The 13,756-nt window shown below is 44.5% G+C and overlaps 1 protein-coding gene across 1 annotated transcript in view; it reads left to right on the top strand.

Moving 5' to 3' along the window:
• The window catches only part of RYK (receptor like tyrosine kinase), a 55,232-nt gene that overhangs the window by 19,497 nt on the left and 21,979 nt on the right, over positions 1 to 13,756 (top strand). Inside the window, exons 3-9 of the mRNA XM_059479582.1 lie at positions 152 to 251; positions 569 to 703; positions 2,872 to 2,928; positions 3,752 to 3,896; positions 7,720 to 7,820; positions 10,625 to 10,759; positions 13,156 to 13,242. Of these exons, the coding sequence (XP_059335565.1) occupies positions 152 to 251; positions 569 to 703; positions 2,872 to 2,928; positions 3,752 to 3,896; positions 7,720 to 7,820; positions 10,625 to 10,759; positions 13,156 to 13,242 (760 nt within the window). The remainder of the gene's footprint in view (positions 1 to 151; positions 252 to 568; positions 704 to 2,871; positions 2,929 to 3,751; positions 3,897 to 7,719; positions 7,821 to 10,624; positions 10,760 to 13,155; positions 13,243 to 13,756) is intronic.

Below are 13,756 nucleotides of genomic sequence, written 5' to 3' on the forward strand. Positions count from 1 at the left end.
TTGGAATATGGATGCCTAAAATGACCAACACTCCTTGAAAAAAATGTATGGGTTTTTATTTTCAAGAAGAATTATGAAAAGGGGTGTTGCATTTCTTTATACTCCAGAACAGATTTCTGATGTGTTTTCTCTCTCCCAACTGTTGTTACAGGTTGAGTATAAACTGGGATTTCAGGTTCATGATCCCATGGCTATGGCTCTGCCCCAGGCCAACATTTCTCTACGAGGAGAAGTTCCTCGCACCCTCTCAGGTAAATTCCCCACCCCCATCCAACTGTTGGATGAATCATGGTCATTTAGCCACAAATGCTGTTTTAGTGATCTGTGAGCACTTAATAAAACTGACAAAAATGAATTTAAAATCCATGTCCTTTAATGCTCTAAGAGCTGAAGTGATGAGGCGTGAAGACTAAAATAGCATTTCTTAGTATAGAGTTCTTTATAATGTGATAATTTATGATGCTTATAATGTACTTCATAAACATAATCTGAAAAGGCCTTTATTTAAATGTTATTTCAGAGTCTGAGAGTGCCCCACTCCCCTGTAACCCCTTTGTTGTGTTCACAGTGTTCCGTGTTGAACTCTCCTGCACCGGCAGACTCGACTCCGACGTCACAATACTGATGCAGCTCAACTTAACAATAAATTCCTCAAAAAACATCACAGTTTTAAATTTCAAACGAAGGAAAATGTGCTACAAAAGTAAGAGATTAAGTTTCATATATTTTCAAGTTTTTTTACTGTTTAAGTGTGATAGGAAAAGGGAGTGGAATGGTGTATGATCTAGCACTGGAGTAACACAGTGAATTTTGGGGAGGATTGGAAGAAACCAGGTAAAATCCTGCCTTTCAGAAAGGAATGAGGACTTTTGTTCATTCATCAGCTTCTGCAACTTTCCCCAAGAGTTCCACTGCACTGACTGACCTTTTAATAGATATGTAGCAAAAAACATTTTCTCTCTGTTTGGAAAGAAGAAATCAGTTCCCTCAAAACTGCCACATTCTGAGAATTCAAATTGTCCTAAAAATTACCAAGCAAATCTACTTAGTTTATAAATTGTGATAAAATAGGCTGTTTAGTGAGTGTAGGAGGTGTTAGTCTGTTAGATGTGAAGTACAAAATGATCTTGGGAAATAATCCAGATTTTGGAAATCCTTAGTTGACTCTTCTGTGTTACCACTTGGCAATCTGAAAGCATAATTTATTCTTGGATTGTTCCTGTTTACTGTTGCTGCTTCCTAGAATTTTCCTAGGATTTTCTAGTATTTTCATAGGCATCAGGAAAAGATTATTTTGGAGAATCCCAGGAGCTGTGCCCTCCTTAAAAATGCCTGTGGTGTTCCACTCCTAGGCAATATTTAGGGATGGCCACCTCTATCTTTGCATGCTCCTTCTGCCTCTTTCAGCTTACCTGGAGCCTTTGAGGACAGTAGCTGTCTTTCCAAAGAGGGGTTTATTACTTTTCTTGAGTATAAATACCAAAGGATGAGCTTGGGGAAGGTGTGGATGGAAGAGTCAACCATGCCTTGTAGCATATAATGTTGGGGTACTCATTGCATTAGGCTTCAGGAAGAGCATTCTTAATTCAAAGTATGTATCTCCTTCTAGTAAAATGGAGGTCTGGCTGATAATGTTGATATTTTTACTTTTTTTTCATGTTTTCCTGGGTATTTTTTCAAATACTCCCAAGTGGGGGAAGTCAGCCCTGCTGAGGCATTCACAGCTTACTGAGCTGTGGATGTGTGATGGAGCTTTCAGAAACACCACACTGGGGATGAGGCAGAGCCACTGCCTGAACCATGAGAAGTATTCCTTACAGAGATCTCCTGCAGGTTCATAAAACCAAAAAAATTGGCTTTGTTTGGTGTGTGTTGATGGGTGTAAAGCATATGGGGTTTCTGATTGAATTTAATGCATAAGTTAGGAATATGTAGGAACTTGCTAGTGGTTTTGCTCAGGGCATTCCTGATAGCTCCAGCTCAAGTTCAAAAAAGGGATAAAAAAAGAAAAACTCTTTGATTTTTCCCTCCCTTGGATTACTTTTTCCTAAGCTGCACTGGCTTAACAAGGAGTGGGAAGGGGCTGTGCTGTGTTGGACAGAACTGAGAGCAGGAAGGGGGGTGTGCAAGTGGGACTGTGCCTGTGCAGCTGCAGAAATCCATGGGATTCCCTCAGCTGCCTGCAGATCCTGGGGAGGGTTCATCTGGAGGCATCTCCTGCATTCCCCAGCTTTGCACTGCTCCTCTTGGTACCCAGACTCTGAGTAAGCTCCATGAGGATTTACCCACTTTCTAAACGACTGCTACTCACACCAGCTGTGTTGTCTTCCTGCCTTCACTTGCATATTTATGAGTATTTAAAAGGACATCACCTCTTCCATCCTTCTGTTTTAACTCTTTGACTCCTGACTGGCATCAGCTGAGAAGGCACAGTGCCTGTGGTTGCATCTCTGACCCTTCCTAGGGTGAGCCACATTAGACTGGAGCCAGGATTTCCTCCAGAAGATTCACTGAACATCCCAGCAATGATTTTCTCTCCTGTAGGAACTGATTCTGTGAGGTCTTTGTTTAGTGCCTTAGCAAACACATTCTCTGCACCTCTTCTTTCTTTCTGCTGCTTTGGATCTTGGACAAGCTGCAGGGTTTTACAAGGATTCAGTGGGTCCAAGCTTTGCCTCCCTGAACATGTGTTTCAGTGTGATTTTATTCCTACCTGGTTAGGTATTTAAATGGACATGTAGGGATTGGTGTAGTCCTTGAATCAGCTCTTCCCTTGGAAAGAGCAAATCTGTTTTTTCATACATGAGACAATGTGAAGGGCTGCAATAATAAATGTACTCCAAACTTAATGGTTTTCTCTCATCTCTTTAGAGCTTGAGCCAGAAGTCAAATCTCCAACAGCTGATAAAAACAGCAGCAAGGCTATCTGTAAGTAATCCGGAATGTACAACTTGGGGTTTAAAAACTGAAAAACTTTTTATGTGCTTTGCTTCCACTGCTTTCCCTATGAAAACAATCCCCAGGTAGTCTGTACTATACCCAGTATTGCAGTGGGGTTTTGGTAATTAATTGTTTTAACTGGTGAAGAGGAAAAAACCCTATTCCAAGTCTTGTAATAACTTTTGTATCACATCTTAGGGGCTCTGGTTTCTGTACATGGCTCTGATCTACTTTCTTGACCTTGGGACCTGTCTTGTTTGCTGTTTCAATTTATCACTATTGAAGGGATAGAGTGAGGTAGTTTCCTTTCCTCCTTTTCTAGCTGGAAATATCATTGCCTGACTGTGGCTCCATAATACCCAAAATGAGAGTCTTTTTGCCAAAATGCTGTTGGAAAGCAGTGGGAAAGAGTGCTCAGTGCTCTCTTTACCTCCCACTGTCTCTTCCAGGGTAGTTGTTCACCAGATACCTTATAGAACATTTGGGATGGCTGAGGCTGCTCCCTTCTATGCCTCCAGCCCCTCTGCTTGTGTGACCATAACAGACTAACAAATGTTGTTTCTTTGAGGTTTCTGTTGGTTTTTCTCCTTTTTGAGAAGGGCTCAGTGCTCTCTTTACCTCTCACTGTCTCCTCCAAGGTAGTTGTTCTCCAGGATACCTTATAGGACATTTGGGATGGCTGAGGCTGCTGACTCTCCCTGCCCCCAGCCTCTCTGCTTGTGTTGCCATAACAAACTAACAAATGTTGGGTTTTTTATTGGTTTTTCTCCTTTTTTGAGAGGAGTTCAGTAACTCTCCACATCTGTTGCAGTTGATCCTGTAAATGCAGCTCCCACCACTTCGACCCGGGTGTTCTATATCAGCGTGGGTGTGTGCTGTGCTGTGATATTCCTGGTGGCAATCATCCTGGCTGTCTTGCACCTCCACAGCATGAAAAGGATAGAGTTGGATGACAGGTATGTGTTCAAGCTCTCCCAGTGTGGTTTTGGGACATATTTACTCAGATTAGTGGGAGTTCAGTCTCCAAATGAGCACTCTGTGGTGGTTTGCAATTTGTGCTGTCAGTACCATGTGCTGCCTGTTGTGGGGCTGTGGTGAGGGCTGTGCTGCAGAAAGGCAGCAGTTGCAGGTGCTCTGCTGTATATGAGGAGGAAGGGTTGTTCAGGTTTTGCCAGAATATTTGTGTGGAGTGGGAAGATTCAGACAGAATCAGATCTGCAGGGATTGTCAGGGTTGAAGGAAGAATTGATTTGGGCTCACTGGAGGCAGGCTGAGGGTGTTGATACTGGAGAAGATTCCAGGGAGACCTTAGAGCCCCTTTCAGTGCCTAAAGGGGCTTCTGAATCAGGGCCTGGAATGCTAGGACAAGGGGAAATGGCTTTCCACTGCCAGAGAGTTTTTACCTTTATTTTACCTTAGGTAAAATAGAGATATTAGGAAGAAATAGGGGAAAATCCTAATATTTGGGATATTAGGGAATATCCCAATATTAGGAATATTGGGAAGAAATTATTCCCTGTGAGGGTGGTGAGGCCCTGGCACAGGGTGCCCAGAGAAGCTGTGGCTGCCCCTGGATCCCTGGAAGTGTCCCAGGCTGGGTTGGACAGGACTTGGAGTAATCTGGGATAGTGGAAAGTGTCCTTACCCATGGCAGGGGTGGAACTGGATGGGTTTTAAGGTCCCTTCCCACTCAAGCCATTCCACGCTTTTACAGGATTGGATGAAAACATTTGGGTTTTGCTGACACCTGCAGGAGGCTGAATTTCAGTTTTCTCTACTTTGATTGATTTTCCAGTGTTCAGCTTAGCCTTAGGGTACAGTCTGAGCTTTACAACTGCTTGGTTATAAAACTGGCAGTGCTGTGCTCTCTCAAATATATTTCCAGTCAGGAAAAAACGTAGCACATGCATGGAAAATGGAGTTGTAACATGAGTCCAAGGGCACTGGAGTGGGGATTAAGCACTGAGGAGAAGGGAGGCTGGAAAAGCAGGTGGGCTGAGGCTGTGTGAACAGCCTGCATCAGATGCAACTGTTCAGGAGCAGGCAGTGTGAAACTGGATCCTTTGGAAAACAGCCTGTGGGTGGTCACCCCTGTGAAAGGATATCTTGAACTAAAGGATGTCTTGAGCTGCTTCTGTGCTGCCTGCAGCCTCATGGAGTTGCTTTATCTTTTCATCCTCCTCCTTATCCATTCATCTGTTCCTTTCTGTTTTCTCCCTGCCCTGGCGTCCCCAGCCCTTGTGACTTTAACAGTGCCACTCCATTAAGCAGTTGTGGTTTCTGGATTGTAACCAAATGAACTTGTCAGCTTTCCTCAATTCCTTTGTGCCTGCTTGTCTGGTGGAGGGATTTTAATCAGCTGAAGGTGTTAAAGGATGGGCAGCTTGCTTTAATTCAGAAAGGAAGAACATTCCATTTATAGTGTGGGGTAGTGAGGTGTTGAGGTGTCCAGCCCAGCAGTGTGATCAGATGTCCTCCCCTCTACTCCATTGCACTGGATTTCTGTGGAGATACAAGGTCAAAATCCTAAAAAACCAACTGACTTTCTGTGGAGATAAAGCTAAAAATCCATCTGATGTTAGTCCTTTGTGGTTTGCAGGTGTTAATGATTTGCTCTGAATCACTGGATAAATTCTGATAAATTCTGATCAATTCAGGGCACTTTCCCTGTCTGTGGAAAGAGTTCGGAATGAGATGATCTCTGAGGTCTCTTCCAACCCAGATACCCAGATCATTGTGTGATTTTATGAAGTTTGTGCAGCTCCTGGGGTTTAGCTCTTGAAGCACCATGTGATGACTTATTTTTTGAGCCTGAAGATGCCTGGCCTGGATGTGCTACTCCGTAAAAGCTGTTGCTCAGGCAGTGCCAGAGCAGAGGTGTAACAGAAGCAAAACATGCCTGAAAATCAGGAGGTGTGGGGCTTGTTTTGAAGCAAGAATTTCTGACTTGATTGTGGATAATAATCTCAAACTGTTTCTGTGAAAGGTTCCTGAATGGAATATGACAATGTCATTAGGGTTAATGACCTCCCAGGAGCAACAGAGCCTGGAAAAACCCACTGGTGCTCTTAATTTCAACCCCCAGAACTAAATAAAACTGAGCAGGGTTGTTAACTGGAATCTCAAGCTGAGTTTACAGGCTGCACATGGATTATTTAGGAACATTGTAGTGCAAGTCCACAGCAAATCTGCAAACCTCACAGCAAAGGCACTGGAAAAGTGCCAAGGAAACTGGCATGGCTTAACAGCAGGATAATGGGAGTCATTAAAGCAAGAAGGCATCGTTCAAATAGCTGACAGAATATGCAAGTGAGGAAGCTCAGGAAGTGAGTTAAACCAGAATGAAGCCAACCCAAAAGGCAGTTTTTCAGTCTTGCAACAGGCATTAAAAGAATAATTCCTTCCTAACACTTGCCTCCAGCCAAAGGAATCCGCAGGGCTAGTGGGTGATCAGGTTACAAAAGGAGTTTCCAGCCAGAGCAAGAAGAGGAAATGCAAGTTGTGCCTTGGTGTTTGATGTGGTGGCCATGCCAAGACTCTCCTTCCTGGAGAATGGATCATACTGAGGCAGCTCATGGATGCAATAGTGGGAACAGTTCAAATAAGCAGTAATAAGCTGCCAGCACCGAAGAATATTCATTCAAAAACTCTGCAGGAAGTTAAAGGGGAGGAGCTAGACCAGCATCTGTGGTTTTTAGACTCGTGCTACATGCTGTGCTGGAATCCTGCACCTGGAAGTGGGAATAACTGTAAAAAAAAAGGTTCTAGAGGGAGATTGAGGCCAGCTATAAATGAGTAAGTTTGTATTGTGAGATTCAGTAGATTCTGTTCCAAACTAAAAATTCAGCGGTTTCATCCATGGTTGGGCTATAATTGGTTGGGAAGAGTGGACTTGGATTTCTGGTTTTTAAAGGAAGTCTGGCTTGAAAGGTAGCAGTGGACCTGGAGGGCATCACCAGCCATGTCTGACAATCCTACAGGGGTGGCTGGCCCTGCTTGGCCAGTGCTCAGCAGCAGCCCAAGAAACCTTAAGCGTTCATTATTTGGCAAAGCAGAGGTTGTATCCCAAACCAGTTTCCTCTTTGTCCTCCCAATACAGTCAGCAGTAGAAAACCCACTTGAAGTTGGATCAAAGAGGGGGACATTTGTGTGTGTTTGGAGGGGCAGGACATCAAAGAAGCTTCTGGCCCTGCTATCTGACCTGCTAACAGGGTTTTGGTCCATAAAAAAAATAAGACAGAAGTGAGCCTGCTGTGATTTAGACTATGGTTTACCTGTTTCATGGATACTCTGTGGGCTCTTGAGTCCTTCTGCCCAAAGAAAGCGTCTCAAAAAGCACATTTTAGGTGGTGCTGGAAGGGGCAACAGGTACCCTTAGGGAGGGCAGTGACAAAGTCGGGTAGGCTGTGAAATAGAGCCCTTGTCGGAGTGGGACACCAGTGCCACGGGAGAAATGTGTGCAAATCTTTCCTGGGATGTAATAGTTGTTCTTGGTATGACAGGGTGGTTCTGGCAAGGAATGTTATGTCACTTTGATTATTCCAAAGTGGGGAGAAGTACCAGAAGATAGAGCAAGTTCTGGAAAGCAAGTAGGAGGAAGCTGTTCATGCTTAGTGCCAAGATTTTTGAATATACATTCTCATGTGTGAGCAACTTTAAAAGAGCAGAGTTTTTCAAGTCTTGCCTGGAAACTCTCCTGTTTTTTACCTGGACAGGTTAATTTGGGATGTGTTGGAGTGGCAGGCAGTGATGTTGATGTGCATTTTTGTTTCCCCACAGCATCAGTGACAGCAGCAGCTCGCAGGGGCTGTCGCAGCCCTCCACGCAGACCACGCAGTACCTGCGGGCTGACACGCCCAACAACGCCACCCCAGTAACCAGTAAGTGTTAATCTAAGCACAGAGCCTCCTGCCACGCTGCTTTGGTGGCAAATGCCAGAGAAGAACATGAATAATTCTCTGGTTCTGTCGCTTTGCTTCTTGAATTCACACAGAGTGTGTTTTACCCAGCCACGCCATAGTCAGGAGTGAGTTTGTGGGGATGTGAGTGGTTGTATGAGCATGAGGCTGTGTTTGTGCCTTGGCTTGTTCTCCCTGCACCCAGAGCAGTCAGCCAGACTTCACCAGTAGCTGTGAAGTATCTGTTTTAACACTGGGAAGAGCCTGCCTCATGCAGTCCAAGCAGAGAAGAGAGCAGGATGTGTCCCCCCAGCCCTGGGATCAGTTCCTAAAGCAGGTGATGGTTGTTGTTCCATGATGGTTGTTGTTCCTGTTATCTCCTGTTGCTTACAGCTTTGCTTGAAATGGTATAAAATAGCTGAAGAGAGCAGTGAGAGGAAAGGAAGGGTGGCAGCAGTTTGGATACTGAGCTGGTAACTGATACCACAGAATCACAGAATATCCCAGCTGGAAGGGACCCACAGGGATCATCCAGTCCAACCCCTGGCCCTGCACAGACACCCCAACAATCCCACGCTGTGCAACCATGGGAGTGTTTTCCCAGTGCTCCTGGAGCTCTGGCAGCCTTGGGGCTGTGCCCAGCACCCTCTGGGGAAAACACCTTTTCCTGATCTCCAACCTAAACCTTCCCTGACACAGCTCCAGCTGATCCCTGGGGTCCTCCTGTCCCTGGTCACAGAGAGAAGAGCTCAGAGCTGTCCCTTGGGAGGAGCTGCAGACTGGGACCAGGTCTTTCAGTCTCCTCCATGTTGAACAGACCAAGTGCTCTCAGCTGCGTCTGAGTTAATTCTGTTGTTAATGAACATATTTGTTACCTGTGGAATTTTTACTCCTCAAGTTATTGTCTGGTTATCCCATTCAGCCCTGCTCCAGGGAAGGGACTGTTCCAGCTGGAGGGAAGGTGGCCAGCGTAGGGACACTCATGTTTTTTTTTAAAACCAACTAATAAGACCCCAAGGTCTCTCCCATTGTCCTCTGATGGCACCTGGTGATAGTGACTGTCCCATCATGAGAAAGCACAGCAATAAAGTCATCTCAGCCCTCCTGTGCTCTTCTTTTTTCCTCCTCATGTGTAGAAGCAGGTTTTTACCTGAGGTTGAACTGCACCTCTAGAAGAGATTTGGCTCACTTCTAAGTTGTACTGTATCTCCCTAAAACAAAAAAACAAACTTATTTGTGATCTGAGATCATCTTTTCCTTGCAAAGAGTTGCCTTTAAAATGTATTTGGTATAAACATTAATAAAGAACAGACTTGTAAGAATTTAATATATGAAATGTTAAAAAAATTCCTTCTCACAGAGTTTGGAAGAGGCATTACCCTGCAAATTATTCTAGAGCTGGTTTCCCTCTTGTCACCTGAGTCTCTCCCCAGCCCTTTTATTTTCTGTCTCTTAGAATCACAGAATCATTTAGGTTGGAAAAGCCCTCCCAGATCACCAAGTTCAGTTGTTCCCCCAGCATTGCCAAGGCCACCCATGTCCCCAGGTGCCACACAGCTTTTAACTCCCTCCAGGGGTGGGGTCTCCACCTCTGGGCAGCTGTGCCAGGGCTGGACAACGCTTTGGGCAGTGGAATTTCCTTCATGCCCACTCTGAACCTCTTCTGGTGCAAGTTAAGGCTGTTCCCTCTCCTCCTGTCCCTGTTTCCTGGGAGCAGAGCCCGACCACCCCCAGCTGTCCCCTCCTGTCAGGAGCTGTGCAGAGCCACAAGGTCCCCCCTGAGCCTCCTTTTCTCCAGGCTGAGCCCCTTCCCAGCTCCCTCAGCCTCTCCTGGTGCTCCAGGTCCTTCCCCAGCTCTGTTCCCTTCCCTGGACACGCTCCAGCCCCTCCATGTCTCATCCCAGCTCAGGCTGAGCTGCTGATGTCCTGTCAACCTCAGGTTTTTTGTTTGACTTTCCAAGTGACTCAGGTTAATGTGGCTGAATTCCAGTTGCTGGAATTTGATCCCCAGAATCCTCTGGCCATGGGCAGGTGATCAAGCCCAGGGTGATGGCTCAACCCTTCTCACCCTGCCCAGTGTGGTGGCCACTGTGCCCAAGTGACACCTGTCTGCTAGGGGCTGCCCAGTGTCTCTTACCTGCTTTGGGACACCCCAGTAGCACTGGAAATAGTGAAAATTAGGAGAAGAGAAAAGGTAGGAATGTGTGAAAAAAGCATTCCACAGTTGCATAATTTTGCTTTCATTAACATTTAAATTTCTGAAAAAACTATTATCAGAGTAATTCTCAAGATTTCTCTAATAATTCATACACATGTACAAAAATATTCCGGGTTTTCTGACTCTACTGGAGTATCCAAATGTCTGGAAGTGCCAGAAGAGGGCACTGGTAGTTTGTTAATGTCCTGCTGGGGTAAGGAATCTTCCCAGCTCTGAGTTTTCCAGCAATCTGTTTCCTCCTCCTGAGGGCAGTGCAGTGTTGATCACCTTCACTAAAGGAGTTTCCTTCACCCAGAGTTAATAGTCAAAGTTGTTTGCATGACACTACAGGGAATTCCTGTGTAATTTCTTTCCCTGCAGATGATTATTTTTGTGTTTTTTGTTGTTAAATACTTAATTATTTTAAAATTTATATATAATATCTTTAAGATGGTGCTGATCCCTGGTGTGTGGAGGTCAAAGGTGGAGCCCTATGCCTGTTCTCATTCCAAGGGTATTTATGCTGGATTGTTTAGCTCTGCCTGTTGTCATTCCAAGGGTATTTATGTTGGATTGTTTGGCTCTGCTGGCTCCTCAGGTTATCCCACATTAAGGATAGAGAAGAATGATCTGAAAAGTGTCACTCTCATGGAGGCCAAAGCTAAAGTGAAGGACATAGCCATCTCCAGGGAGAGGATCACCCTCAAAGATGTGCTCCAAGAAGGTATTTACAGCTCTCAGACACTTCATTCCTACCACATGATGTCGATACATAAATACAAAGATACGGATATTTATTTACAGAAATCATTCATGGATGATGTTTCTGATCTTTGTTGCTTTGGTGGATGGGAGGAATGATGAGTTATGTTTGCATTTGGGGTGTGGGGATGGGGAAAGCAGCTTCCAGAGTTAATTAGGCTGGGGGAGTGACGAGGTGTGCTCAGTAAGTCATTGAGCTTGTCTGGCTTAATAACCTGCTCCCTGAAGTGACGGGTGGCTGGGGTGAAAGGGAGTCACTCAGGGCTCAAGGTAACTCACTTTTGGGAATTCCTACAGGAGAGTTACTCTTAACAACATAAAAGTCAAAGCAAAGCCAACCCAAAGCCCAGAAGAACTTCAGTTGTCCAAATTTGGTGTCTCAGTTTGATAACTTTGCTTTGGAAATCTAATTGGCAGATGCAACATTTAAAAGCCTGAAATAAAAGATTCACAGACTACATGATTGTTTTCATGGAATATCCCGAGTTGGAAGGATCCACAAGGATCATCCAGTTCCTGAATTGTTCACTCTTTGTTTACTGTGCACTTTGAAAGTCTTCATGCACAACATGAATTGACTCTTGTTGATACTGAATTTGAAAAATAGGCTTAAATATTTCATTTTCTTTGTCATTCACCTTTACTGCTGCAGTTTCAAGTCTCTGTTCCCTGAGAAATCAAACTTCTCAAAGCTGGCGATTGGAGATAATCATCCTTTGGAGGCAGAATGCTTTGTGTTAGTCTGAGCAGCAGTGGAGGATGCTCCCATTCTTGTTCAGTGTGTGCCTCTGAACCTCTGGGGTGGCAGCTCTGTGCTCACTCCCAGTGTGGGCTCTGCAAAAACCTTCCTTGGCATGTGGGATGTGCTTTGTGTTGCTCTGGGCTGCCTGGAGCTGGGATGTTGGGAGTCACCCATGACTAGAAGTGACTCAGTGCCCCTGCAGATGTTTGGTGGCAGAGCTGCCCTGCTCTGCCAGATGAGGCATAAGGAGCTGTTGAATGCAGTTTGGACCCAGTTAATCCTGGGATCCGGTTTTTTAGCCTCCAGCTGTTACTTTGAGTCAGAGCCTTCACAAGTTAATCACAGAGTCATTGAGGTTAGAAAAGCCCTCTGAGGTCATAGAGTCCAAGCACTCCCCCAGAAATGCCGATTTCACCCTTGTCCCCAAGTGCCACATCCACATATCAGAGAAGACCTGACCAATTTTAGTTCAGGATCATAGGGTAATGAGTCTCTGCCATTGAAGAACAAAAGAGCTTCAGAGGGGAAGAAGGGGATAAAGAAAATGCATGCAAAGAACTTCTCTACAGATCTTGGCCACAGATTCATTATAAACTTCACATAGCTTCTGTAGCTTCACCTGCTTTTACATTTTGGAAATATACATTTAGGCACTTTCTCAAAGTCTTCAAGAACCAAGACAGGTGGAATTTAGTTGCTGTTAGGTAATTAATGTGTTGTGGTTGCCTGAGAGTCTCTGCTGCTTAGTGAGATTGTAGTTTGAAAACCCCTGTCATGCAGGGTTTCCTTGCCAGCCTCGGAGTAGGTGACAGAAATGTTGCACTGCCCCAGTTTAAGTTATTTAAAAACAAATAAGACCTGTATTTCATACTGAGAAAGATCTTTCAACCTAGTCAGGAAGGAGGAATCCTTGGGAAAGGGCTGTTATGCTGGAATAGACTCTGTGGAGATGATGCACACCTTGGTGCAGGAAAGTGTTGCCAAGCTGAGTAGTAAAAGCCAGTTAAATTCTCTCTGTGTTACCAGCTGTTCTCAGCCCAGCTCCTCTTCCTGCAGTAGCATCAGTAACATCTTGTAAATAGAAAAATGCTGGAGAGTCTGAATGACCCCCAAACAACCCCAGCACCTTCCAGCTGAGGTGAAACTTGTGAATAATGTGATGCTGGCTGTTTCAAAGTGTTCCATATGTGCTGGCTGGCCAGAATTGCTGTTTTCTTGTGAATGTTTCCCAAAAGACCTGGTCCTTGTGAGAAATGCCTTGGCTTAGAATTCTAGGCTGGATAGGTGAGAAACAGGAGCTGGAGTTCTTAGTACAGGGAGTTGACTAAGTGCCACAAATAAACCATCGTCATATTAATATTAAATTTCTCTGAGTGCTATCACTAGTTCACTCTCATGCTTTTCCCCTTATTTATGTAAAACTTCAGCATTTGCTGCCTGTAGTTATGAATCCCCCCTTGTGCTGGTGTTGAGTTCTCTCTTGGTGACTATAGATTTTGTAGACACTTTAACTGCAGGCATTTCTCACTTTCTGCTGTGAAAGGTACTGTTTGCTTAAGATACTCCTAATGTTATCAGTGTTTCTTTACTTTACTGATTGGATGTTCTGTTCCCAGGCACGTTTGGGCGCATTTTCCATGGAATTCTAATAGAAGAAAAAGACCCCAGTAAAGAGAAACAAGTTTTTGTCAAAACTGTTAAAGGTATGTTTGCATGAAGGTGTGGGTTTGTGTGCAGGTGTTTGAATTGTGCTGCAGGCTGAGGGTGCCAAACCTGGCTTTACAATAATCCCCTTCTCCCCAGAATATGCAAATGATGAAAAGCAAAAGCAGTTTGGATGCTTCCGTCAGCCACAGAGAACAGCAATCTTATATGGAAGAAAAATGCATGTGTTGTCCACCAGTGCCTTCAGTCATCACCCTTGAATACTTTTGTTTATTAATCTAAGTAAAAAATTATATTGTTTTTTTTTTTCCTCAGTGTGTCATTGTCTTCCCAGTCACAGCCTTGTCCCCTGCAAATTGCTGAAAAACACTTGAAATGTATCTTAAAAATCTTTTACAAATGCATGGCTGTACAAAAGACTGGGCATAGTTTCTGCTTTGCTTTGCAACTCAAGTGTGAGAATTGGCATTTAGAAATGAATTTATCAAATACAGCAACTGTGTTCAGGAATGGGGATAGGTAGACTTAGAGAACAAGGTGGGTATAGATGAA

Source organism: Ammospiza nelsoni, chromosome 10, assembly GCF_027579445.1.
Source record: "Ammospiza nelsoni isolate bAmmNel1 chromosome 10, bAmmNel1.pri, whole genome shotgun sequence".
In the NCBI taxonomy this organism is placed as follows: Eukaryota; Metazoa; Chordata; class Aves; order Passeriformes; family Passerellidae; genus Ammospiza; species Ammospiza nelsoni.